We start from the raw sequence: 24,192 nt of genomic DNA, 5'->3' as shown, positions 1-24,192 counted from the left end.
ATACATCTACATCACTACACTGCAATTCAGAATTAAGTGCCTGGCAGAGGATTCATCGAGCCACCTTTACTTCTCTACTTTTCCGCTCTTGAACAGAGAGCAGGAAAAACAAATTCTTAAATCTTTCTGTGCGAGCTCAGATTTCTATTATTTTATCACAATGATCCTTTCTCCCTTTGCAGGTGGGTGCCAACAAAATATTTTCACACACTGAGGAGAAAGTTGGTGATTGAAATTTCTTGAGAAGGCCCTGTTGCAGTGAAAAACACCGTTGTTTTAATGACCACCACCCCAATTTGTGCATCACATCCGTGGCACTCTTTCCCCAATTTCGCAATAACACAAAATGAGCTGCCCTTCTTTGAACTTTTTCGATGTCCTCCATCTATCCTACCTCATGCAGATCCCACAGCACATAGCAATATTCCAGAAGAGGGTGGAGAAGTGTAGTGTAAGCAGTCTCTTTAGCAGACCTGTTTTCTAAGTGTTCTGGTTCGCCTTCCCCACATTATTTATGTGATCGTTCCAATTTAAGTTATTTGTGATTCTAATCCCTAAGTATTTAGTTGAGTTTACAGCCTTTAGATTTGTGCAATTTATTGTGTAACTGATACTTAGCGAATTGTTTTTAGTGTTCATGTGGATAACTTCAAACTTTTCATGATTTAGATTTAACTGCCACGTTTTGCCTCATACGGATATCTTGTCTACATCATTTTGCAATTCAGAACATTACATGACAGTAAATAACAGCATCAACTGAAAACAATCTAAGAGGACTGCTCCGATTGTCTCCTAAATCATTTACTTACATCAGGAACAGCAGCATTCCATAGGTATGCAATTTAATTAGAAGCCGCTTGTGAGGAATGGTGTCAAAAGCCTTCTGGAAGTCTATAAACAGGAAATCAATTTGAAGTGCCCTATCAATAGCCCTCATTACTGTGTGAGAATAAAGAGCTAGGTGTGTTTCACAAGAATGATATTTTCTGAATCTGTTGGCTATCTTCCAATAAATAATTTTATTTGAGCTGATTCATAATGTTCAAGCACAGCACATATTCCAAAATCCTACAGCAAATTGACGTTTGTGATATGGGTCTGTAATTCAGCAAATTATTCCCATTTCCTTTCCTGGGTACTGGTGTGGCTTGTGCAACTTTCCATTCTCTGGGTAGGGATCTTTCTACAAGTGAGTGATTTTATATGACTGCTAAGTATCAAGCTATTGTATCAACATACTCTGAAAGGAACCTGACGGGTCCGGAAGACTTGCCTTTCTTAAGTATTTTAAGATGCTTCACCACACGGAAGTATATCTACTTCTAAGTACCCATATTGGCAGTTGTTCTTTATTCAAATTCTAAAGGTATTTACTTCATCTTCTTTTGTGAAGGCATTTCAGAAAACTGAGTTTAGTAACAATGTCAACAATAACATAACCATTGTTATCACACAGTAAAGGTATTGATCGTGTCTTGCCAATGGTGTACTTAACACATGACCAGAATCTCTTTGAGTTTTCTGCCAGATTTCGAAACAGAGTTTTGTTGTGGTAACTATTAAATGCATCTCGCATTGAAGTTCATACTAAATTTCGAGCTCCTGTAAAACTTTGGTAATCTTGGGGATTTTGCATTCTTTCAAAATTGGCATGCTTTTTTTCATTGCTTCTACAATAGTGTTCTGAGCTGTTTAGTGTGACATGGGATACAAGTACCATCTCTTAATAATTTACTTGGTACATATCTCTCAACTGCTGTCGATACTATTTCTCTGAATTTAAACCACATCTGGTCTACACTTACACAGTCAGACTGGAAGGCATGGAGACGGTTTCTATACAGTTCTCCCACCGTAAGCTTTTTAATAACTGACCATTTTTTAACCAAAGATGATATATGGGATCAAATTATATGGGACATGAATTAATTTGCACCTGTGCTTAGCTGTTCCACTAAAAATAGGCCCCAAACAGTGCAGAAATAACACAAAGTAAGCAGAAAAGACCAAGAGCTAAATATAATACTTGCTTTTGATTCTTGCACGACTTATATTCATTAATTTGATCTTTGGTTGGGAGAATCAATACTTACTGTTAAAGCATGTGATAGGTTCGCCCGGAATACTGACGTGAGAACAGATATCAAATCTGAACTTGGTATATATGCAAAACCAGAGGACAAATAGACTTTTCGGTTACGAACTAGATCCAGTACCTCAATGAAAGGCACTTTGTAGAAATCAACAATATCAATTGTTGACGGTGAAATTGATGTGGAAGAACAGCAAAGATATTCTTTTAACTCGTCTTTCTCAGTTTTGTGGATCTGGAACCAAATCAATCAAAGATTCAAAATTACAGTGTGAAACAAATGAATAATAATTACAGGGCTAATACAAATGATTGAAGCGATTTCATAAATTCACTGTAGCTCCATTCATTGACATATGGTCACGAAACACTACAGATACGTAGAAAAACTCATAAAGTTTTGTTCGGCTGAAGCCGCACTTCAGGTTTCTGCCGTCAGAGCGCCCGAGAGCGCAGTGAGACAAAATGGCGACAGGAGCCGAGAAAGCGTATGTCGTGCTTGAAATGCACTCACATCAGTCAGTCATAACAGTGCAACGACACTTCAGGACGAAGTTCAACAAAGATCCACCAACTGCTAACTCCATTCGGCGATGGTATGCGCAGTTTAAAGCTTCTGGATGCCTCTGTAAGGGGAAATCAACGGGTCGGCCTGCAGTGAGCGAATGAACGGCTGAACGCGTGCGGGCAAGTTTCACGCGTAGCCCGCGGAAAATTGGCTCGTGCCACAACTGGAGACCGACAGCGCCGACTTCATCTTTCAACAGGATGGTGCTCCACCGCACTTCCATCATGATGTTCGGCATTTCTTAAACAGGAGATTGGAAAACCGATGGATCGGTCGTGGTGGAGATCATGATCAGCAATTCATGTCATGGCCTCCACGCTCTCCCGACTTAACCCCATGCGATTTCTTTCTGTGGGGTTATGTGAAAGATTCAGTGTTTAAACCTCCTCTACCAAGAAACGTGCCAGAACTGCGAGCTCGCATCAACGATGCTTTCGAACTCATTGATGGGGACATGCTGCGCCGAGTGTGGGAGGAACTTGATTATCGACTTGATGTCTGCAGAATCACTAAAGGGGCACATATCGAACATTTGTGAATGCCTACAAAAACTTTTTGAGTTTTTGTATGTGTGTGCAAAGCATTGTGAAAATATCTCAAATAATAAAGTTATTGTAGAGCTGTGAAATCGCTTCAATCATTTGTAATAACCCTGTATATTAAAAGAAAAATTCACTTGAGAAAACTAAAGAGTTTCAAAGAGAATGAACAACAGGTCAGTACCAACTTTCTGGTAGTGATATTCTAGTACCACCTACAGACATCTTTAAAAGTATCACTAGTTTTTCCTTTCAGAGCAATTGGTTTCTACCTGAATTAGGAAAGGACAGGTTGGTGAAGGTTAGAAAGATGCAACAGGCTACTCACCCCCCAGTAGAGGCACCCACTTGTTGTGAAGACAAGGGGAAAGATAGCTGAAGGGGGAATGTCAGAGAGTGTAGACTAAAGATACTATATTGTTATGCACAGTCATTTTCTGTCCAGAGATGCAGTAGTTCCCCATTCTGTCCTTTTATTATCTCTGCTCTGAAACTGGCACAGTGATTGCCAATGTGCCACTTTTTATGAGCAACTCTCTTTGAGATCTCCCCTTCTTTGTTTAACCTTGTCGTCACAGTAGGTGGGGGTCCCTCTTACAATGGAGTCTGAGTGACATGCAGCTTCTCACATACATGTAGGGCCACCACTGTCAATGGCTGCTTGGGCCCAACTGTGGGCTGCGCCTGCGTCTGATTAGAACAGCATTCTGGAGTGTGTGGCAGGAGTGAAGAGGAGGTACAGGAGGGGGGAGAGGGAGGGATGACAGAGCAGGGATGCAGGAAGATGTTGTGCTGCTATGGGAGTGAGCATGGACGTGCTGGGGACAAGATGTAGAGTTAAAATAATGTGCTGAGGGAGGGCGAAGGGAAGAGGGGAGAGGCGCGACGTTGAAAAGGGGAAAAGACTAACTGGAGCATTGTTGAAATACAAGGTGCAAAGTGCTGGAGTGGGAACAGGGAAAGGGGTGGGGCAGAGGGGAGTTACTAGAATGAAGGGTATTTTGTAGGGAGAGTGCCCACTTGCACCCCTCAGAAAAGATGGCGTTGGTACGAAGAATCCAGATGGCAGAGCAGACACTTAGGTGAAGCACATCGTGTTGGGAAAAATGTTCAGAAACTGGTCGTCTAGCTGTCTCTCAGCAGTGGACATTCATGCTGACAAATGGTCTGTTAGCTGTAATGCCCACATAGAAAGCAGCACAGTGGTTGCAGCTTACTCTGTATATCACATGACTGCTTTCATAAGCAGCCCTACCTCTGGTGGGATAGGTGATGCCTGCGACCAGACTGGAGTAGGTCGAAGTGGCAGGATGTATACAAAAGGTTTAACATCGAAGTCTACTGCAGGGATATGTGCCAGAAGTAAAGCAGTTGAAAGCAAGGATAGAGTGGGGAAGGGCAAGAATTTTTCGTAGGTTCAGTGGGCGGAGCAGTATCACTGTGGGTGGAGTGCAGAGGATAGTGAGTATGATATTCCTTATTTCAGGCACGTTGAGAGGTAGTCAAAACCCTGGTATGGCATGTGATTAATATGCTCTTTAGTGGTTCTGAATCATGAGAGGAGGGCCCCTTTGTGGCCAGACAGTGGGCATGAGAGCGGTGGTAGTTCTGTGAAGGCCTCAGTGAAACATTTGGCATATCTGGAGAGGGACTGCTCAGTACTACAGATGCAGTGACCACGAGTCATTAGGCTGTAAGGGAGGGACTTCTTGGTATGGAATGCTAAGCCACACAAGGTGCTCCACGGCCTGCAACAACTGGATCCTTTCTACCAACACCAGCTTTTCTGAATTATGCTGTTCTTACTATTTATCCTTCATTCTCATAAACTCTCTGGTCTCAACCTTTGCTAATCTCTGTACTCCACCCCCTTCCCTGCTCCCAGTCCAACAATACGTACACCTTCTATTCCATCAATAGATCTACTTGTCTTACCCCCTTTTCTATGTTTCTCCTCTTCCCTTTTCTCTCCCTCAATAAAGCCTCCCCACTGTGTATCCTGCCCCCCCCCCCCCCCAATGTCCTAGATTGCTCACACAGCAGCACATCATCATCTCCCCCCCCCCCCAACCCTGCTATCCCTCCCCTCAGCCCCATGCCACCTCCTTACACTACCACCCACCCTGGACTGCTATTCTCAACAGATGCAGGTCCAGCCCAGTCAGGCCCAAGTAGCAACAGACAGTGGTGTGTGTGTGTGTGTGTGTGTGTGTGTGTGTGTGTGTGTGGTTTCTGATTCTGAAGAAGGGCTTTTTTTGTCAGAAAGCTAATAGTTTAGTAACAATATCATTTACAGAAAGCGTCAATCAAAAGAACAATGCAAAAAATATAAATAAAACAAATTGTATGCAGCAGCACACAAACCAATAACTTGTAAAGTTGTGGAGGTATTTCTGGAAGTGTAAACAGTAGTAAATACTTTGTAAGTAAAGCCGAGATTCTGATGCAAATAACCGAGTGTAAGGTTACCAGAAAGTTACAAGGAGACAGAAAGCCTGGTCTCGCTGGGATAGGGACGTGCAATAGCATGCCACTTCCACAATTCTGAGAGGCTTGCTGGCCCACATCAAATCAGCCCGGCGTATTAACTATAACGGCTCGTGTGCTGCACAACCTGGACATGGTTTTCAGCAGTTTCCCCTCATGCAGGTAGGTGAATACTGGGCTGATATCCATGTTCCACCTCAGTTACAGGATTAACATATGCCTGGAATGGTTTTCAAGCAGTTTCCCCTCATGCAGGTAGGTGAATACTGGGCTGATATCGATGTTCCGCCTCAGTTACAGGATTCATATACATGTTGAAAACATTCACATATTTTCACACAGGATAACAGTAGACTAACACTGCCAAATACAGATTAATATGTTGACCCCATGAGGACATGGGATCAAGGTCAGGAAATAGAAGAAATGCCTGGTCAGTACTTAACCAGAACTGTCAATAGGTGAAATTCTATATACTGTTGATAGAGATGCACAAAAGTAGAAATGTTATACTAATTCTGAGAGAGCCTATATCAAATATTAAACAAGGAGAGATAAAGGATGCTGCAGATAGGAAAAACAGCTAAGGATTCAGAAAGGGAAAGAGCTGTAAGGCAGTCTTCAACTGCAGAAAAACCAACATCCAAAAGATGGGCAACAATGGCCACAGTTACGAGAGAAGCAGTACTTTTGAACATATTGTTATGTCCATCATCTACATCTACATTCTTCACAAAAACTGTTTTCATTCAAACTACTTTACTTATTCTGGATTAATAAAACAAAGCAGCACTTACTGGTGAATAATCCAATTTGTTTTCCTTAAGGAAAGTTGTAATTCCTTTTGCTTTTAAATAATGAAAACGCAATCGAAATAGGTCCACCTCTCTGGCAATAAACCACCGCCTCAAGTCTTCTGACCGACAGTATGCAAGCCGTAAAAGGTAATGAGATATATGATCCTTTCTTCTGGCTTCCACTTCCAGTTCTGACTGACCATCACCTTCACTACCTTCCTGAAATTAGAAAATTAACCCTGTGTGCATCACATTTAGAAAAAAAACTGGAGAAAATTTTTTTGTGATGAATATTTACTGTTTATGTTGCACGTATGCCATATCCATTGCCAAAGTTCTTTTCAAGCTATTGGTTAATAAATAAAATAATGATTCCAAATCATTAGAAATTACATAATAATTACTCAAAAAATGCATACATAACTGTACTGTAAACTTACCATATTTCTTTCCCTTGCCCTTGAGGAACTACGTGAAGTTGGTTCCATAACTTTAAAGTTTGGAAGGTAGGAGACGAGGTACTGGCAAAAGTAAAGCTGTGAGTACCGCGCGTGAGTCGTGCTTCGGTAGCTCAGATGGCAGAGCACTTGCCCGCGAAAGGCAAAGGTCCTGAGTTCGAGTCTTGGTCGGGCACACAGTTTTAATCTGCCAGGAAGTTTCATATCAGCGCACACTCCGCTGCAGAGTGAAAATCTCATTCTGGAAACATCCCCCAGGCTGTGGCTAAGCCATGTCTCCGCAATATCCTTTCTTTCAGGAGTGCTAGTTCTGCAAGGTTCGCAGGAGAGCTTCTATAAAGTTTGGAAGGTAGGAGACGAGGTACTGGCAGAAGTAAAGCTGTGAGAGCCTGGCGTGAGTCATGCTTCGGTAGCTCAGATGGTAGAGCACTTGCCCGCGAAAGGCAAAGGTCCCGAGTTCGAGTCTCGGCCGGGCACACAGTTTTAATCTGCCAGGAAGTTTCATATCAGCACGCACTCCGCTGCAGAGTGAAAATCTCATTCTGGAAACATCCCCCAGGCTGTGGCTAAGCCATGTCTCCGCAATATCCTTTCTTTCAGGAGTGCTAGTTCTGCAAGGTTCGCAGGAGAGCTTCTGTAAAGTTTGGAAGGTAGGAGACGAGGTACTGGCAGAAGTAAAGCTGTGAGTGCCGGGCGTGAGTCGTGCTTCGGTAGCTCAGATGGTAGAGCACTTGCCCGCGAAAGGCAAAGGTCCCGAGTTCGAGTCTCGGTCGGGCACACAGTTTTAATCTGCCAGGAAGTTTCATATCAGCGCACACTCCGCTGCAGAGTGAAAAATCTCATTCTGGTAATATTTCTATTCCATTAAATGGCACAAAACGCATATACTATATTTACAGATTTATTTATTCCTATTCAAGAATTCATCTATGGTACAGGAGTAGTTGTCAAGGATATATGATTTCAATTTATTTTTGAAGCTATCACTGCTGTCTGTCAGACATTTTATTTCATCTGGCAATTTGTCGAAAATTTTTATAGTAGCATATTTTACCCCTTTCTGTGCCAAAGATAGGTTGAGTAATATATAGTGTAAGTCTTTCTTTTTTCTGGTATTACAATTATGAATGTCACTGTTGTTTTTAAACTGGCCCATGTTGTTGAGAACAAATTTCATTAGAGAGTAAATGTACTGTGAGGCTGTTGTAAGAATTCCCAATCTTAAAAGATGCCTACAAGATGTGTCACTATGAACCCCACACATTATTCTAACCACTTTCTTCTGAGCAGAGAATGCTTTTTGTCTATATGTTGAGTTGCCCACAAAATATTATTCCGTATGACATCAGAGAGGGAAAGGAGGCAAAGTACGTTAGCTTACTAATTTCTATATTCTTAAAATTGGCAATTATTCTCATTGCAAAAGTTGCTGAACCTAGTCGCTTTAGAAGATCCAAAATATGAATTTTCCAATTAAGATTCTCATCTATATGTACACCTAAAAAACTTTGTATGCTCTACCTTGCCTACTGACTTCTGTTGATGTGTTATATTTATTGAAGGAACTGTACTTTTTGCACAGAAAATTGGATGTACTGTGTTTTTTCAAAGTTTAGAGCAAGCCCATTTGCAGAAAACCAATTAATGACTTATCCAAAGACCTTACTTGTATCATTTTCAATTGGAGTTTCTTTTACCGGATTAATAATGATGCTTGTATCATCAGCAAACAGTGTCAGTTCAGCTTCCTGTTTCAGTTAGGAATGGAAGTCGTTCACATGCATCAAGAACAGAAGGGGACCCGTGATTGAACCCTGTGGAACACCTAGTATTATTTTGCCCCAGTTAGATGAAGTTATTTAAAGACTCTATTATGTGGACAGTGAAATTGTATATTGCTGTCTCAGTGGAACAGCATTTTTGAAATCCGAACAGTGATTTACTAAGTATCCCATTACTGTTGAGATGGTTAACCACTCGAGTACATTACTTTCGCGAAGTTTTTGAAAATGCTGTAAGCAAGGATACTGGACGATAATTATTGACATCTGTGGTGTCCCCCGTTTTGTAGAGCGGCCTGACAATGGCATATTTTAACCTCTCTGGGAAAGTACTTTGAGTTAAAGATGCATTACATATGTGACTCCAAACATCAGCTGTTTTAATATCTTATTAGAGATGTCATCTGCTCCAACAGAACATTTATTTTTCAAAGATTTGATAATTTTACTTATTTCACAAGGGGTTGTTAAGAGAAACTTAATCTGACTTTTTTTTTTTTTTCAAAACAGACTCTTCCATGTACTGCCTGGCTTTTTATTTTGAACTGTTCTCACCAATTTTTTCTCCTAAACTTAAGATATGGTTGTTAAATACATCAGCTACTTGTGTACTGTTGGTTAGGATGGTCTTGTTCTCCATAATAGTAATACTACCTACCCCAGTGGTTACTTTTCCTTTCTCCCTTCTAACAACATTCCATATTGATTTTGTTTTATTGCCGGAGTTGTTAATTTCTTTTCTAACATACATATTTCTTCATTTTCTTACAACTTTTCTCAGTATGTTACAATAGTTTTTATAGTGTAAAACAACTTCTGAATCTATACTAGTTCTCGCTGTCTCATAAAGTTTTCTTTTTCTTTCTGAAGACACTTTAATACCTGTAGTAATCCAAGGTTTCTTTGAAAAGTGTGTGGTGTTACTGTGGTGTCACCGCCGGACACCACACTTGCTAGGTGGTAGCTTTTAATCGGCCACGGTCCATTAGTACATGTCGGACCCGCGTGTCGCCACTGTCAGCGATCGCAGACCGAGCGCCACTACACGGCAGGTCTAGAGAGACGTACTAGCACTCGCCCCAGTTGTACGACTTTGCTAGCGACTACACTGACAACACTTTTCTCTCATTAGCCGAGAGATAGTTAGAATAGCCTTCAGCTAAGTCCATGGCTACGACCTAGCAAGGCGCCATTAACCATTTCTAGAGAGAGTCTCACTTGTATCATCAAGAACGCTGTATACAAATGATGGATTAAATTTAAGTATTCCAGCAGTTACCTACTTTTCTTTATAGCATTCATTACGTATCCTGTTTCAGACCTACCGCCCACCTGCGTGAGTTGACACATGCATTTCGGCCTCCTTCTCTAGCTATATAGCAGTTACATTTAGTAATTTTCTTTGGGAAACAATGTTCAAAAATGGATATAAATTTATCAAGAAATATGTTGCATTTATCATTAGTCTTTGGCTCATTTATACATCTCACCAATTACCATGTCTTAAGCTTTCTTTGAAGTGCTCTATAGATATCGGGTTGAGCGACCTTACACTTTTACTTAATGGTTTCCAAACTGTACATCCTGTTAGGTTTTGTAAGTCAATCAGTTGTGCATCATGGTCTGACAATCCATTTACCACAGGGAAAGCGTGTGTTTGTTTTACATCCTCGTTCTGTACAAATACATCAACTATTAGTGTGCTACTGTCTTGAGCTATACGTGTATGGAAATTGATCACTGATTCTAAGTTATATGTTGTTAATTACACTTCTAGTTCATTTTTCCTATCAGAATTACTTAGAAAGTTTACATTGAAATCACTACAGATTAATAACTTCTTATTTTTGTCTGACACGCAGCATAATAGAGAGTCGAACATTTTTATGAATAGCTCCCAGTTTCTAATGGGGACCTGTACACTGTTGGTAATATCAATACTACATTATCTAGCTGAAGTTCACATGCACAAACCTCAAAGTGCTGATCAACACAAAATTTGCTTACTTGTACAGTTTTGCATTTATATCCTTGTTTTATGAAAATGGCAACTCCTCCCTTATCCATCCTAGATCTACAAGTATAAGATGCTACATTATACCCACTTATATCGACACTATCCATGCCCACCGTTACATGGTGTTCAGACAGACAGAGTATATCAATCTCATTCTTATTTTTGAGATCATCTAAAAAACACTAATAGCTCATCTACTTTATTTTTTATTCCCCTGATATTTTGATGTAGGAAGTTGATACTGTCCTTAGCTTTACCCCTATTTACTGTACATGAAGTTTCTTTTATTCTACTTATCTTGACTGTCATCTGTCTGGACTTTGGCTTTAACCTAAAAAATCTGTCTGCCTGGCCCCATTAACCACAGGGATCACCCCTTGTGTGACTGTGGACCCCCTTACAGTTTCTGCTAATAGAGAAGCTAACTTATTTTTCCCCATCCTCTAAGTGCAGGCCATGGTGTAGTGTATCCCCACCTACCATCAACACTTACGTGAGATTTTGCCAGTGTCTGGAGCATCCTGTTCAGCTCAGTGTTAACATGCCTTACAGCAGTGTTTACCCAGGGCTGATCATGGCACTGAAAGACCTCCACAAAGCCCACATTTGTGTGCTCAGTTTCTGCTGCTATTTTATCAACGTCACTCCTAATACTGTATCTTGGATTCATAGCCAGGCTGTTTCCTGCTCCCCAACTATAATTACCTGATCTTCCTTCTCAAAGTCCCTGCATAGCTGACCTAAGTTTTCTGTCACCTGGCTAAGGCTAGCACTTGGTTTCACTAAACTTGTGACCTGGTACCCTGCACCTAATTTTGCCTGAAGCTGCTGGCCCAAACTCCTTCCATGACTGCTGCCTATAAGCAGTATTCTTCTCTTCCTATTTTTGTTTCATCCCAACCTGTCTTTTTCTTTAAGCTAATATTCGGCTTCAACCTACTTTCAACTACATCTGGATGAGGCCTTTCCTTCACTTCAGATAGCAAGCCGAACTGATTTACCAATTGAATTTCTGGAATTTTTTCAAGTGTTTCCATATTTCACCCTTTGCTTGCTATCTTTTCTCGGTCTCATTTTCCTCCCTTAACCTACATAATTCAAAGTTCGGATTTTCTAATTCAGCCTTAAGGGCACAAATTTTGCCTCCTATTCAGTGATTTTTCTGCCCTTTCTACATAACCCACACTGCCATGGAAGAGCCTCATTTTCTACCCTCGTTTCCTCACCACTACATCCGCCCCAATGAAGCCCTAATTTACAGTCTACACAGAACACTCCCTCTTTCAAATTTCTATGGCAACCACCACATTTGTCACACATGGTTTGATAGACAAACTTAACACAAAAGCAGAGAATAAGTTGGACGAGACCACATTAGTTTCGTAACCTGTAGCCTACTAATTCTTAAATAAACACTAATGTAAACAAACTTTTAAATTTACTTCCGAAAGTTTTAACTGCCTAGCTCTGTATGACCGACATGAATTAATTTGACTTTGAAGCGATAACTCTGGTCAAAAATGAAAATCTTCACTCGCGCGAAATTTACACCTAAAAAACATAAACAAAACTAGCGACTGCCGGCCTTTTACAAAATACTTCCTTTTTGATCTAAATACAGTCAGAAAGGCTAAACCTTCAACAGATAGCCTAGAGAAGAAGTATATACACTAGTCTAAAATGTAATTTAACTAAATTAGCTCTTATTTCAATATTAATCACTTAACTTAGCGAGAGCTTCGTTTACGCGTGTCTGCCTAACAAATGCCTGTAAAATTTCCTTTCTCTTTTTAGCTAGGTCTATGAAGGAAATTGCCATCTTCGCCGACAAAATGGGAAATCTACCCAATATACAATGATAAGTAAAAACATTATATGCACTTGCTTAATGTCATCTTGGCCCACCTTTGGAACGCAATACAGCAATGATTCAGAGGGAATGAATTTGATAAATTCTTGGTAAGTTTTCACAGGTACGCAGCATAAGACTTCAACACACAGATCATGCAATTCCCCATCACGAGTTGGTAGTTTGTGGTTGCGGAGCTGGTGCCTGATAATATCCCTGATATATTTGAACGGGTTCAGATCAGGTGAATCTGGTGGCCTAGACATCAGCCTTGCTCTATCATGCTCTTCAAGCCACTTTAGCACAATTTTGGCCTTGTAACAGGGAAAGCTAACATGATGAAAGATGCCAGTACTTTTGGGAAAGACATCAAGCATGAAGTAATGCAGATGACCTGCAATAATGTTCATGTAGTCCACAGTTGCCATGGTGCCTTCAATTGCTACCACATATCACATGGAATCCCAGGTGGACACCCACCATAACTTAGCACTTCCCCCACCAGCCTGAATCTGTGGCGAATTGCATATTCTGAATGGCAGTTTGGGTGGATGTGAGCATATCCAGACACAACCCTTGACCTGGTATAACAACAGATGTTATTCCACCAACCAGATGATGCAGGTGGGCTGAAGGGGGTGCTCCAAAACATTTATACTTGCACCAACAACATACTCTACCAACCAGACTTGCCACAGAACACTGTCTAGCCCGCTCTATGGAGTGGGCAAGCCTCCAACCTCCACATTCTGTGATGAGATTTGAGCAACCAACATCTTGTTGTTGACTAGTGGTTTCACCATCTTTCAACCACTTTTGATAGTTGCTCACAACAATAGCATGTGAACAGCATTGTCGGTTCTGGGATGATCATTCCCACGCATCAGGAGATAACAATCTGCTCTTTGTCAAAGTCGTCTCCATTCATCTCTGCACGGGTACTATACACTCTGCACAGCAGTGGTCATAATGTTTCGTCTCACTGGTGTAAGTTTCAATTTTGTCTAAACCATACTTTTTAATTATTTTCAGTTCTATCTCTAATCAAATATTTGTTACATCTCCTTGCATCCTGTCGAAGACATTTCTGTTAAGTTCTCATATTGTATTCTTATTATTATTTACTGGAAAGTGGCACCTTCTCTTCTGTATGTGACTCCACTCAATTTGAGATTCTCACTTCATATGTCTCTTTCATACCGACAAAGGTTTTTTTTTCCAATCTTTGATAAGTATTTGCCACATCTGTACAAATCTTCACTTTTCAAGGTACTGAACTTGTTGCCTCATTTAATCTGTGTAACCTTTCTATTATGAAATAAATTCTCATAATCTATATTTCCGATTTCCTGCATTTTGAGTTTGTTTCTTTGTAGCTACAGTATGTCAAGAAAAGTATTACATATTTTCAGAGGCAGTAGTATGGAACAAAGCAAGACAGAAATGTGTAGTAAACATGGGCCCTAAAATGTACACCTTTTAGAGTTAAGAGCATTAGGTCATCTTCATTACTGTGAAGCACGCCTCTTTGACTGTAATAAAAAGTAGCACAGGAGTTGGGTTTTTTAAGTCAAATTTCTTGTTTATTTAGCCAGTTTTCAAGTAGCGAGGTAGATGGCCTTAAGTCATCGTCTCATTTTTCTCAGTCCGCTACACCCAATTATCTGTTACCCGAACTGCAATACAAATGTCCCAGAAACTTACAAATGGAATTAGGTTATCTGAGAGTACTATCAGTTATACACTAAACTATCACGACCCTGAGAATTCAGTGAGACATGTGGATAACACTATGGATAACATGCTTATCAGGTGTCAACGGGGCTCTCAAATTCTCCAGTCAATATTGTCATTTAGCATTCAGTCAGTTTAATGTGACTTGTAAAGAACTTACATTTTGAGAGTAGCAGGCATTAGCACTAATCATGTTGCTACAAGGCTGGATGGTGGTCAAGCTATCTTTAGATAAACCACTGGATGTGAAAATGGAAGATATGGATGTACCAAACTGTATAACATCACCCACATCTGGTGAGGGCACCTGCAGTGGAACGTTCACCGACATTGTAAACAATAATGTGAAATTTCTTACCATGTAAATATGAGTGTGCCCAACAGCTGACTTGCTCTTAGTTGTTGTTATCTGATTTCTCTTCTACAATGAACTATAACAGCTGCTGCTGTTTACCTGACCTGATTCCGCCTTACATGGTTTCCACCACCACGATCCTTAAGTCGAAAGTTGCTTAATATTATAATTTCAATGTGAGTGCACAATGCGGTAGAAGTGCTTGGACTTCATTAAATTTCAGTCAGAAATCACTGCTTATTAATTTCTAACAGGAAGTAAGGCTTACATTGTTTCCTATCAAAAACTATCATTGTTGGTTTCTGAACTAGTATCACATTGTCTGTTGTTACAGGAGGTACATTTGTGTTCAGTATATGTTGTTGGCCCTAATGTGAGGGTTACAATGCTATCTGTATTGGTCCATCACAAAGTTATCCAGCTGCATTGTATTAATGACTGCACTGGACACTGGGTTCTATCCGCATTGGTCCTAATACATATTAACACAGTAACAATCAGCACCCTTATTTCTGAATAGTAGTCCAGTATTCTGGAGAAATATATTGTAACAATTTGCCTGGTGACTGGTAACATAATCGTGAAATGTTAATAATTTAAAGTTTTTAATTTAAATACACCTCTCTAGCCATTTCTCCTATGTATCAAATATCTGGAGTCTGATACTATATTAATGTTAGCTTTGTATGACAGTACTCTTTGCAAAAGAGCCACTATTCTTGTAATACACACACAATTAATTTACTGCACACTTGTATAAATTTGTGGTAGTAGACAACTACAATCAATCCAATTAAAAAGCAGCATATCTTTCTAAATGAGTTAAAGATTTATTTTCCCTTTTTAAAAAGAGAGAGAGAGAGAGAGAGAGAGAGAGAGAGAGAGAGAGAGAGAGAGAGAGAGAGAGAGAGAGAATTACATTTAAAGCAGCAGAGAATCATTCACAGCATATGTGTAACAATGGAAAGCACAGAAGCAGTTCTATTAGTAAAACACTATAGGCAACTGAGGTATTTGTACAATCTGAACAGTTACATACTGCAAGTCGGGGAAAAGCCTTTATGCCCTGTTTCTTGATCTCCGCGACAATTTTTTTCCTCCAGTCTTCAGAATATTTAGGAACATTCTTTTGAAGATTTGCTTGATCTATAATCCTTAGAACTGAAAATAAAAAAAAGGAGGGATGTCATTAAGCAATATGTTTACTTCACCTGAGAGGATTCATTTATAGTGTAAAGGAACTGCACTAGAACAGGACTTCCTTATTTGGTGACAGGTAGTATAAATTAATGGTGAAAGGAACAGAAGATTTTGGGTGGATAGGAAGGACTTTTCTAAGTAGTTCTTAAACAAGTTTGTAGAGGAAGAAGGCTTATCACTGACTGTCACAGTGTTACCAACTTAAAAGGATGATAAGGGTAGATGAATGTAGTCACCCAAACTGGTATGCATGTAAGTAATGGAGTCACCACTTGGTGGGACATTGGAAAAGGTGAATTTTCATGGCAGTGAGACCGTGGGTACTAATGAGGCATGTCATGTGAACCTTCTTCTGGACTGTCGAAAAGAACTCTCCCACTTCACACAAATTCTTAAATGCTCACCCACTCCACACAAATTTTTAAATTCTCTTCTGGTACAATTATGTTGAGAGTTCCACAATTTGTTTGGTTCCATGGCTAAGATACACACTCTACATTTCTCTGAAACCATTAACAGTCTTCTCCTGATCAGCCATGTCAAATTCTCAATGAGGACTTTTACTCACATCAAAACCACTACCTTCCAGCAGTAGTACCACTTCAACAATACCACACCTTTTATACTAAAATTATCCCATGTAAAGCCTTGGTAATCACATTAATTATATCTATTTTGATCATCAGTGTCAGTCCTAATATTCTTGTAACCCCTCCCCTCTTTCCCACTTCTTTTTCATAAAAGAGGGTTGACAAGTTTTTCATAAATATTTGTGCTTTTTTTCCCAGGTAATTCACCATTACTCACAAGTCCATTTGCTGAATATTACTTCTGACCCATCTGCTAAACTTTTTAGACAGGAGAAATTAAACAAAAATCTAGGAAAGCTATGGGGAGGGGGGGGGGGGGGGGGGGGTTTGAGGGGGAAAAAATCAGGATGTTCTCGACAAGAAGGAGACAAAATTAGAGCTAGTAACATAAGTGAGAAAAGTCACTTAAAGTGTTGTAAATTAAATAGTAGGTTGTGTGAAGTTTAAAGGAAACAAAGTAGGGGTTGGGAATTATGTAAGTGAGCTGTGATGTATCCTAAAAGTTGTTGTGATGGTAGAACACCCAAGGTTAGTTTAACTGCATTATTGTTGGGAAATCAGATAGCAGCACTGGTGACAAGATTGGAAGAAGTTAAGCAAAATAATTAGAAAATTAAGTGGTGTTAAAATAAGATAAGAATAACGGGCACAACAACAGCGAAGAAGAAAAATAAATTACATTCTATTAAGTAGATAGAGAGAGAGAAATGATTTGTACAATTATTCTACATCTACATCCATACTTTGCAAGCCACCTGACGGTGTGTGGCGGAGGGTACCTTAAGTACCTCTATCGGTTCTCCCTTCTATTCCAGTCTCGTATTGTTCGTGGAAAGAAGGATTGTCGGTATGCTTCTGTCTGGGCTCTAATCTCTCTGATTTTATCCTCATGGTCTCTTCGCGAGATATATGTAGGACGGAGCAATATACTGCTTGACTCTTCGGTGAAGGTACATTCTCGAAACTTCAACAAAAGCCCGTACCGAGCTACTGAGCGTCTCTCCTGCAGTCTTCTACTGGAGTTTATCTATCATCTGCGTAACACTTTCGCGATTACTAAATGATCCTGTAACGAAGCGCGCTGCTCTCCATTGGATCTTCTCTATATCTTCTATCAACCCTATCTGGTACGGATCCCACACTGCTGAGCAGTATTCAAGCAATGGGCGAACAAGCGTACTGTAACCTACTTCCTTTATTTTCGGATTGCATTTCCTTACGATTCTTCCAATGAATCTCAGTCTGGCATCTGCTTTACCGACGATCAACTTTATATGATCATTCCATTTTAAATCATTCCTAATGCGTACTCCCAGATAATTTATGGAATTAACTGCTTCCAGTTGCTGACCTGCTATTTTGTAGCTAAATGATAAGGGATCTATCTTTCTATGTATTCGCTGCACATTACACTTGTCTACATTGAGATTCAATTGCCATTCCCTGCACCATGCGTCAATTCGCTGCAGATCCTCCTGCATTTCAGTACAATTGTCCATTGTTACGACCTCTTGATACACCACAGCATCATCTGCAAAAAGCCTCAGTGAACTTCCGATGTCATCCACAAGGTCATTTATGTATATTGTGAATAGCAACGGTCCTATGACACTCCCCTGCGGAACACCTGAAATCACTCTTACTTCGGAGGGCTTCTCTCCATTGAGAATGACATGCTGTGTTCTGTTATCTAGGAACTCTTCAATCCAATCACACAATTGGTCTGATAGTCCATATGCTCTTACTTTGTTCATTAAACAACTGTGGGGAACTGTATCGAACACCTTGCGGAAGTCAAGAAACATCTACCTGGGAACCCGTGTCTATGGCCCTCTGAGTCTTGCGGAATAATAGCGCGAGCTGGGTTTCACACGATCGTCTTTTTCTAAACCAATGCTGATTCCTACAGAGTAGATTTCTAGTCTCCAGAAAAGTCATTATACTCAAACATAATACGTGTTCCAAAATTCTACAACTGATTATTACTGAAATGTGGATGAAGAGGAAAACCAGAAAAGATTGGTATATAAATAGAAGATGAAGTACATTATTCACAGAGCAGTAAGCCATGAGGTGATTACTACTGACTGGGGTGAAAGTGTTGAGACTATTTGCCAAAAATTTAAACTTAATGAATTGTGATGTTCATCCCGACCATTTTTGTAAAGGCTCTGAAAGACTTCCCATCACACAGGTAACAAAAGGAAGAAATGACATGATGCTACAGGGAAATCTGGGATGGTATCTCTCTCTCTCACACACACACACACACACACACACACACACACACACACACACACAGTCACTGTCATCACTGGGATTTCAGATCGGCATCAGTGCCTGGAGACTACAGTGGCCGTGTGTGTGTGTGTGTGTGTGTGTGTGTGTGTGTGTGTGAGAGAGAGAGAGAGAGAGAGATGTGGTGAGCAGCAATCTACGTTAATTGATATTGCTAAAGGGAGGGGTATGGAGGTCTGACAATGGGTTTTATAAACGGGCAATTTACCATTCCAACTGGCTCGCCTTCCAATGCAACACTTGTATCAGCTACGTTACCACATTACCACTCCTTCTGCCCTTTCCCTGTCACTTGGATTCACAGCCATTTCTACAGTCTCACCTAAAGCAAACCTGGCTCCGTCAGACTCTTTACTGGATTCCCACCCATCCTCCCCACTGGCCAATTCCGTTTCCAGATTGCTTTCTTCTAATATTCATAATAATTCCGCATCCATTAGTTTTTGTACGTTTATTGTGTCCCATATTTTACGTTTCTTAGGTTCTGAAGGGTCCGCTGTGTCGCAATTGTTTTCCATTTTCAGTCCCACAACAGAGAAAAACTATACGGAAAAAACGCGAACCGCATCTGTAAAAATTGAAAACAATACATTATTACAGTGCCTGCGCAATAAACCACACTAAATGGCTGTGCCTGACTAAACCATGGTGCCTCGCAACAGCCGAGTCCATCGCCGCGCAGGCGCATCCACAGCATGTGCACCAGTATCGGCTGGGTGCACTGGTGCGCCGGGGGCACCAAATGTGTTAAAATAAGGTGTAAACTAAATCACAGTGCCAGCGAGTCATACTGCAACAGTGCTACTGCTCTGAAACTCTGGTACAGTAGCCATGAAACATGTTTGTGTTGTAAGCTCATTAGATGTCATGGTAAATCAACACATATTTGTCAATTAAAAAATCGTACAGAATGCAACAGGTTATGTCTGCCATGGGCTTAATAAATGTATACGTTATTATAGTGATACAACATAATACATTAAAAACACTAATAAATTTTAAATTGTTAAAAAGGAAATAGTTAAGTGATAATATGTGATTATGATATGCTCTTGTGGTCTGTTTAGATAAAAAAAATAACAACATACGCAAGGAGAACCTGCCTTATGGAGCTAACAAAATAATACAAAATTGATAAAATAATTAGGAAAATAAGCCAAATAAATGAAACAAATGACTGAAGTAAGTAATCAACATCCTGTGTTGGCGTAGCTGCCAGAATGCAGCATACACAAGAAGTCCGAGGAACTTAAACCGCCAGAGGGTCTCTTGTACCCTGCGACACACCATTCCAAGAAAAGAATAATAAAACACTGTACCAGTCACTCAATAAGATTAATATAGTATATTACTTAAACAGACAAGGGACAATCAAACATGAGAGTAATACAATCAATACAGGAAAATGAAGCAATTATGTAGTGTACTCTTATAATACATACTAATAAGACGAAGATGTTAATCAACATTGGAACACAAAAATTTCCATTCAAAAAGGTTAACTCATTAGATCCACCTTACAATTTAATAATATCTCAATTAAGGTACCTTTCAGTCTAGCCACTGCAAGTTCCTCAAATTCAGAAAGAGAAATAGTCATCAAAGGAGGCTTCCTATACAGCTGCACATCATGTGGATACAGTTCTGCCAGTCCATCCACGATGGCTTTTGCTACTCTTCTTTTCTTTCGTGATATATCCATGGTAACTGGTAAGAAAAATGTGGAAATTAATATTCGCTGCTCAATAATATGAAAATATACACTGATCAGCCAGAACATTATGACCACGAACCTCCAAGCGATATAAACCCATCCAGTTGACAGTAATGTCACCTGATGAGGAATAACAGCTAGTCAGAGACCCACACGATGCATGCAATATCAGTGAACATGCTGTACGTGTGTAGAATGAGGAAGGCGTGTGATCTATCCAAGTTTGACCAAGGGCAGACTGTGACTGCCTGGAGGCATGGAATAAGCATTTCAGAAACTGCGCGACTGAGTGTTCAAGAATTGCTTTGGTGAGTTTCTTCAACACATGGCTAAACAAAGGCGAAACCGTGTCCAGTCATTGTGGCATTGGGCAGTGACCTCTCACTGTAGATATTGGACGTTGCAGAATGGACACTCTGGTAAAATAGGACAGACAGTGCACTGTGGCAGAACTAACTTAAATGCTGGGCAGAGTACAAGTGTATCAACACACAGTGCACCAAACACTTCTAACAATGGACCTCTGCAGCCAACAACCCATGCATGTGCCAAAGTTAACACCACAACACTGGCAACTACAACTGAAAAGGACATGTGACCATCAGCACTGGAGGTTGGCGCAAAGGCAATTCATTGCACGGTCTGACGAATCCCAATATTTCTTCATCATGCTGATGGGAGGGCACGCATCCATCGTCTTCCGGGGGAACAGCTCCCCGACACATGTACTGCGGGACGATGACAACCTGGAGGCAGCTGTATTATGTTCTGGGGAACATTTACATGGGCATCCGTGGATCTAGTGGAGCTTGTGCAAGGTGCCATGACAGCCAAGGAGTATCTTACATGGTTGCAGACCATGTCCACCCCTTCATGATGATCATGTTTCCTCACAGAAATGTCATTTTTCAACAAGAAAATAAGCCACATCACAAATCCAGCAGTCTGAGAGTGGTTCAAGGAACACAGTGGTGAGTTCCAACTGATGTGCTGGCCTCCCGACTCACCAGATCTGAAGCCGATCGAACACACCTGGGATGTGATTGAATGTAGTATCAGAGCTCATTGCCACACTCCCTGGAATTCACGGGAATCAGGTGACACGTGTGCAGATGTACTGCTGACTTCCTCCAGGGACCTACCAAGGTCTCACACTGCTTCCATACCATGGTGCATCATTGTTATCCGTGAAAAAGGTGGACATACTGGCTATTACATAGGTGTTTATATAATGTTCTAGCTGATCAGTGTATTAGTAAAGCTATAAACAATGGAAAGTCCAAGATGGAATAACAACAATATGAGAAGGCTAGAATGCATTTTGTTATGTATAGGAGGCATTGAGCCACAGATACAAGGAAAAAATCTAGAAATATTTCACCTTTTGCATAAAGTATTTCTTCAGGAATAAAAAACCATCTCATATTCTCACAACAACTCACACACAGATTAGATTAGATTAATATTTGTTCCATAGATCATGAATACGACACTTCGTAATAATGTGGAACATGTAAGGTTAATAAAAGATGTCTGCACAAGATATTACATTACACAAAATATTGCATGACACTAATGTTTAAGTTGTTGTTGTTGTTGTTCCCCCTTAATTTATATCTAAAAATTCAGCCAATGAGTAGAAGGAGTTGTCATCTAGAAATTCTTTTAATTTATTTTTAAATGTTAGTTGGCTATCTGTCAGGCTTTTGATGCTGTTTGGTAGGTGACCAAAGACTTTTGTGGCAGCACAATTTACCCCTTTCTGTGCCAAAGTCAGATTTAACCCTGCATAGTGTAGATCATCCTGGTGTTATAGCTATGCACACTGCTATTACTTTTGAACTGGGTTGGATTATTAACAACAAATTTCATAAGTGAATATATATATACTGTGAGAATCCCTAGATCCGTAAATAGATGTCTGCACGATGACCGTGGGTGGGCTCCAGCAATTATTCTGATTACACGTTTTTGAGCAACGAACACTTTTCTACTCCACGATGAATTACCCCAGAATATGATGCCATACTAAAGCAGTGAATGAAAGTAGGCATAGCAAGCTAATTTACTGAGATTCTTTATCACCAAAATTTGCAATAACCCTAATAGCATACATAGCTGAACTCAGACGTTTCAGCAGACCATCAATGTGTTGCTTCCAGTTTACCCTCTCATCAATGGACACACCTAAAAAGGCCTCTTTAGTGGAGACAATGACCACGTATGTATGTGAGTTTTCTACTTCTGATGAAATACTTTGCACGATAGCTGAAATATTTCTAGCGTTCTTTTTCATTACGCCTATCTGTGACTCGACGACTCCACTATGTGGGGAGTAGCAATATATGCTTTTCATATGGTTGTTAGTGGAGCACTGGTTTTATGAGATATGCTATCCAGGATAACATTGAAGAATAACTTCTTACTAAGCATTTCAGAGCAATCACATTTCTGTGGTGTTTGTTGCTCAAATTATACAGTGTTATTCCTTTCCAGAACACCCTATAGTAAATTTAAGAAAAGCAAGATTCCACAACATACTGAGCACACAGAAGCTCACATTATCATACATTACCTGTTCCTGAAAGGAAAAATTGCTGCAAGTAGTCGTGATGAGCTTATTGCTATGCATAACGACAAAATACATCAAAGTATGACATTATGTTAATGTTTGCATAGGTGTTTATGAGGGCAAACAAGTTTCGAATATGACCTAAGAAAAATACTGACCAGCTCTCAGTGAGGAACCAGGGATTGCTACGGAAGTGAATGCCATGGATGTTTACGACTGTATCGTTTCTGAAGCCAAAAATAGAAAAGGTGCCCACTAGTAATGAGTGAATATAGGCCTAAAACAGATAGAAAAAAAATCTGCTTACCAAGAGGCAGCAGGAGAGAACACACAAGAGATGTGGAAATGTGTGAGCTTTCAGAGGTAGTGGGTCCTTCTGGCAGAAGGTTGAATGGAATAGAACAGGGATGAAGAAAGAGGATTGGTGAGGTTTTGGAACTGGGAAGAGTTCAGGAAAATTCACCCACGACCACAGATCAAGGGAGACTTATAGGACACAATGAAAATGAAAGACAAACTGTTGGACCCTCCACAGAACAAGATTTGAAAGCCACAGAACTTAAAAGTTGGAAGGGAAAACCAAACCCCGAAGATTCTTAAGAGTGGAAAACTAAGTGTATTACACATGGTAGACAGGTATTTGGAGGGGGGGGGGGGGGGGGTGGAGGAAGGCAAAATAATACAGGTCAGGAAACAAACAAAAAATGTAACCAGATAATGTTTCCTGGGTTTCTGATCGCCATGCTTAGTGTGCCATTAAGACCCAAAGACCAAGCAGCAAGCAAGTAATGGAACAGTGCCATAAAGTGGCTTGCAGAGTGTCGAAGACGTAGATGTAGGTGAAGCACTAACATGACCATTACAAGCAAAAATGCAAATAGTTTTATTTTAGTTTTTCACATGCTCTGTGGTCGCATTCACTGCAAGTTGCCAAGATGTGGAATGTGTCAGCAGGTACAAACCAGATACATTTTCTCCGTGAGACCAATGGCTACATGATGGCCATTTACATAAACAGATTAATTCTTAATCTACAACAAACACTGATAAACTTAATCTGACCTTTACTTCAGACCTTTATCTGCAAGAGTAAGTTAAGTTGTGAACAAAAGACACTTCGTACATAATGTGATATGTA

At 40.2% G+C, this 24,192-nt stretch overlaps 1 protein-coding gene across 1 annotated transcript in view; it reads right to left on the bottom strand.

The window, feature by feature from the left end:
• The window catches only part of LOC126162949 (DNA primase large subunit), a 71,431-nt gene that overhangs the window by 34,912 nt on the left and 12,327 nt on the right, over positions 1–24,192 (bottom strand). Inside the window, exons 2-5 of the mRNA XM_049919783.1 lie at positions 20,317–20,475; positions 15,720–15,841; positions 6,487–6,705; positions 2,097–2,330 (exon numbers count right to left, since the gene is read on the bottom strand). Coding sequence (XP_049775740.1) covers positions 2,097–2,330; positions 6,487–6,705; positions 15,720–15,841; positions 20,317–20,470 — 729 coding nt within the window. The 5' untranslated portion in view covers positions 20,471–20,475. The remainder of the gene's footprint in view (positions 1–2,096; positions 2,331–6,486; positions 6,706–15,719; positions 15,842–20,316; positions 20,476–24,192) is intronic.

Source organism: Schistocerca cancellata, chromosome 2 (genome assembly GCF_023864275.1).
Source record: "Schistocerca cancellata isolate TAMUIC-IGC-003103 chromosome 2, iqSchCanc2.1, whole genome shotgun sequence".
In the NCBI taxonomy this organism is placed as follows: Eukaryota; Metazoa; Arthropoda; class Insecta; order Orthoptera; family Acrididae; genus Schistocerca; species Schistocerca cancellata.
Note: the sequence above shows the minus strand (reverse complement) of the source record. Positions and strands in the feature narration are given on the sequence as shown.